The sequence below is a fragment of the Vicugna pacos genome, unplaced genomic scaffold, assembly GCF_048564905.1.
Source record: "Vicugna pacos unplaced genomic scaffold, VicPac4 scaffold_392, whole genome shotgun sequence".
Lineage (NCBI taxonomy): Eukaryota > Metazoa > Chordata > Mammalia > Artiodactyla > Camelidae > Vicugna > Vicugna pacos.
The window spans coordinates 2367-7157 of NW_027329070.1; the positions used below are offsets into that span (position 1 = coordinate 2367).

The window sequence follows — 4791 nt, forward strand, 5'->3', positions numbered from 1 at the left end:
AATACTTTCAAAATTTATATGTAACCATAAAGATCATGACTTGCCAAAATAATCTTGAAAAGTAGTATTAAATCTAATAGTGTAAAATAATCTGATGTTAAAGAGTCCTTTAAAGATTTAGTAATTTAAAAAACATGATATTGGATCAAAAACAGACACCAATCAATAGAAGAGAATAGCGCAACCAGATATAATCCCTCACACCTATGATCAATTTACCCATGAAAAAGGAAGCAAGAGTATAAAATGAAGCAAAGACATTCTCCTTAATAAGTAGTGCTGGGGAGATTGAATATGCGAAAGATAGATTATAGTATTTCCTCACATTGTATACAATCTATGAGCACAGAATATCTTTCTATTTATTTGGTTTACTTATATTTCTTGCACCTTTAATTTATAGATCTATGTTTAGATCTTTAATTTTATTTATCTATTTTATTCCTATTTTATTCTTTTTGGTATAAGTTTACACACAATAGTTTTCCTAATTACTCTTTCTGATAATTTGTTGTTAGTATATAAAAATGCAACAGATATTTGTATATTGATTTTGTATTCTGCAAGTTTATTAAGTTTGTTGACAATTTCTAACAGTCACTGGAGGAGTCTATGGAGTTTTCCATCTATGTGTAATTACGTCATCTGTAAAAATAGTACTGCTTGTTTACAAGTTGGATGTCTTTTTTAATGTTTCTTGACTAGTTTTTCTGGCTAGGACTTCTTGTAGTGTAATTTAGGACTTGTGAGGATGAGCTACTTTTTCGTATTACTGTACCAGAGGAAAACTTTCCTGTATGTTAATATTGAACTTGATGAAAGTCATGGGTTTTTCATATATGGCTATTTTTATCTTTAGTTATATTCTATCTAGAGAGAATTTGTTAAGAATTTTTTGTATACAAAAGTTAAGATCAGTTCTGTCAATAATTTTCCTACATTTTTTTGAGATTGTTACCTTTGAATTCTCTGTTTTTTAGGGATGGTATCACATTTATTGATTTGTGTATGTTAAATAATATTTATGAATCAGGGCTAAATCATACTTAACTATAGTTTATAATTCTTATAATATGCAATGAATTCAGGTTGATAATATTTATTTAGAATGGAATATACACATACTGAAGGAAAAATTTACATTGTAGCTTGAGTGTACATTTATTTATTTTAAAATTTTATCAATAATTTGAATTTGGCTTATGTTTAATGGAATTTATTTCTAAATAAATAATGTAAGTTTTGGTAGAACTGGACTTACTACAGTTTACTGATACAGAGCATAGCTATTATTTGCAATTAGTGAACAAACACTTGCCTTAAAATGCCATATTATACTAACAATGCCAACTGTTTCAGGACTGGAAAACATATGGCTTCCTAAAATGCATTACCTTGTCTTTTCCACACTAACCCACATATAATGTTACTTTTTTGTTTTTTGATTGTTTGTTTGTTTGCCCCTTAATGGGGTCACTGCTTATAGAACCCAGGACCTTATGCATAACTTTATTTATCAACATCATTTTGGAACACTTAACAGAAGCCACAAGAGTATGGATTAAAAATGACAAGAAAAATTATTCCTTCTAGGGACTTAAAAACCTCTGAGTGAAAGAATGGCAAAAATAAACATTTGTAAGTGTACAATCAGATTTTTCTCTTGTGTAATTGTAAAGTAGAATATTAAATTACATTTGTTTTACTTATAGCACTGAAATAAAATTTAAACAAAATTCCTCCCTTTGGAATTTCTTAAATTTGATTGATTATTTTAATTTAATTTTAATTCATAAATATTTAACATTTATTTATAAACATAACAAATAAACTGATATTTATTCTGCTGATGTTTTGAATATAGAGCTACTTATTGTAAAGTACACAGAGAAATAACTACTTCCATTTACAAATCAAATTTTGATTCACTTTAATTACAAATGATAATGAAATTGTTATAACCATTCTGTAAAAATTTTACACAAATTTCACTTTAAATTCCAATATTTTAAAATTATTTTATTTACTTTGTGCATATTTATACTCTGTTCACCAATGTTGTATAAATTTGGGTACAAAAGGAATGAGATTGTTTTATCTCATACACCCCAAAGTTAAATTGTTTAAAAAGATATTCTCGGGAAAATATTTGCAAATCACAGTATAAAAATAAATATCCTATATATTTCATTTTAACTGGATTAATGAGAAGGAAACACTGGCTGATTGTTACACTTGGGTTGCTAAGAGACCAGTCTTTTTGTGATGTCACAGCCACTCAGGTTGAGAACCATGTTGATGGCCTATCAGTTTAACTGTGCAGGCCTGCTTAAGCAGCATTTGAAGCTGCACTGCTCAAAATCATGCAGATTAGAAAAGTAGCTGTAGGAAATGTTATTTGAGATGGCACATATTTCTTCAGAAATTCAAGATGTGCCTCCTAAAGATGGACCAACTGATTCAGGAAACCCCGGTAGATCTCTATCGTGTGATCAAACATTCTCTGGGGACTTGGACTTGAGGTGTATGATTGAAGAAAATGCTTTTCAGACTTTGTCTGAAAAATCCTTGATAAAAAGACCATGTTACACACATTGTGTCTTGGAACCAGATGAAGATAATGATTTTCGTTCTCTGACATTTCCAAGAAAACTCTGGAAAATGGCTGGGAGTGACCAATTTAAATCCATCTGGTGGGATGATAATGGAACTTCCATAGTTATTGATGAAGATGTCTTTAAGAAGGAAGTTTTGGAAAGAAAGGCCCCTTTCAGAATATTTGAAACTGGAAGTATGAAAAGTTTAGTTAGACAGCTTAACCTTTATGGGTTTAGTAAAGTGCGGCAGAAATGTCAAAGATCTGCTTGTCTAGTTGACTTTCTGGCAGAAGAAAAAGAAGCCTCTGTTTTAAGCAAGGTATACACAAATTTTAGTTATGACTTGGTAACTTATGTATAAAATTTTATTTTGTAAATCAATCTATGGTAATATAAATGTAAAGCTAGATTTTGAAAATAGTATAAAACTACAAATGCTAAAATTCTTTATTTTTTCTAAAAATGAGGACAGTGACTTAACTCTTCAAGACTATGAGAAAGTTTGCTAGCAGCTATGAATCTTATCAGAAATCTAAGTGAAGGTATGAAAGCTGCTTTTCAAAAGTGGCATTCACCGTTACTGCAAACACTAAATTCTTTAATTTGATGACTATACTATTTACATGTGTATTTTCCAAATAAGGAACTTCAAAATATCGTCAGCAATGTTCATATTTTGATGATATTATCTTTGCATACTAAACATGAAATCTGAGGTTTTAAAGTTAAGGCTTATTGTAGTTATGTATTTTGGTTTAAATTATTACTAAAACCTTTCTCCTTTGGTTGTAGCTGCAGTTCTACCATAATCCAAATTTTAAACGAGGCTGTCCTCAGCTTTTAGTGAGAATAAAAAGAAGAGTTGGGATTAAAAATGCCTCTCTGGTGTCTTTATTGGCTCGAGATTTCAACAAGAAGCACTTTAAAGGAGGAAGTAATGTTGATAAAAATAATTCTGATTTTGTGGCTGACACTAGTGGAGAAAGTGCATTTTTACCTTCTGCAGATTTAAACATGCCTCTAATAAGAAAGCCCTCTATTGGCCACATAATTTGTGATAAAACTACCCCGCTCAGAGGTGATTTTTCTCCTCCATCATCAACATCAGTTAGACCACCAGAAAATATTGCAGTGGAACAACTAGCTATTTTAAATCAGTTGACCACTGTCCATGGGCACTCTCAAAGCAGCTACACTGAAGCAAATGGCCGTGTTGTGAACTTCATTACAACTACAAATTCTACTTCTCAATACAGCATTTTGTCCCCCTTACAGAGCAATTATTTTGGACTGATGGTGGAGCCTTCTTATTTTCCAAATAGATATCACAACATATCTGCCAATGAAGGTCGTTTTTGTAAACTTCAACCTTTGAGTAACCCACGGTTTCCAGTGCCAGTGATAGCTGATACATCAGCTACTTCTATTTCAAGGCCAACTCATCAGACATCTTCAGTTTATGAACGTCATCCTAATTACAACTGAACTACCAGAGGACTACCAGGTTATGCATGATAACAAAGATTAAAATTGATGTTTGCAAATTTTGACAAATATCTGCAATTTTCTTATTTGAACAATAAACATAGAATTGTACTTTATTATCCTTATTTTTTTAAATAGAGATAAGAGTTAAAAGTGATACTAAGTTACCATTTAAAGAAAAAAAGAGATATTTGTTTGATATGATCATTTGATGGAACAACATGAGTGTAAATTTAAATAATTTCTGTGAGGAAGAAGAGAAAATGGAAGAATTTGGAAAAAGACTAAAACATGGAGAGAGGGAAAATTACTTAGTGGTTTCTGGTTCATCCTGAAAAGTATTAAATGTGTTAAGTTAGGTTATGTTGGAACAGGATGAAAATGCAGGAACCGGCCCAGGGATCATGGTCTTTATTATGTCATCTCTGGTATAATAAAAGTCACATGATATAGTCTCAGATGGTACATTCAGCATATGGTAAAATTTAACAAGGAACTTTATCTATGGTCTTCCTTGTGCTGTTTTCTAAGCATTCCAAATGTTGCTTTATTTTTCTCCACTCAAGAGTCTGCACTATATTTTTAGAGTGAATATTTTAAGTTACTTTTATGTTCCAGCCAAACACAAGCTTACATCTTCAGGGTTGCACTTAATACTTTTCCAAATCTAAGCCCACAAACTCATCTTGGTTTAGTCATTTCATTATCG

General features: G+C 31.0%; 1 protein-coding gene across 1 annotated transcript; it reads left to right on the forward strand.

Moving 5' to 3' along the window:
• The first annotated feature begins 2258 nt into the window (after positions 1-2258).
• On the forward strand, positions 2259-4198 carry LOC140695556 (heat shock transcription factor, Y-linked-like). The gene is made up of 2 exons (XM_072958260.1): positions 2259-2916; positions 3390-4198. The coding sequence occupies exons 1-2, from the start codon at positions 2392-2394 to the stop codon at positions 4080-4082; spliced, it is 1218 nt and encodes a 405-aa protein (XP_072814361.1). The 5' UTR covers positions 2259-2391; the 3' UTR covers positions 4083-4198.
• Positions 4199-4791: the final 593 nt, after the last annotated feature.

Coding starts and splice junctions, on each gene's coding strand:
- LOC140695556 (XM_072958260.1), top strand. CDS start 2,392: ATGTTATTTGAGATGGCACATATTTCTTCAGAAATTCAAGATGTGCCT. Junction 2,917..3,389: donor AAGCCTCTGTTTTAAGCAAG/GTATACACAAAT, acceptor CTTTGGTTGTAG/CTGCAGTTCTACCATAATCC.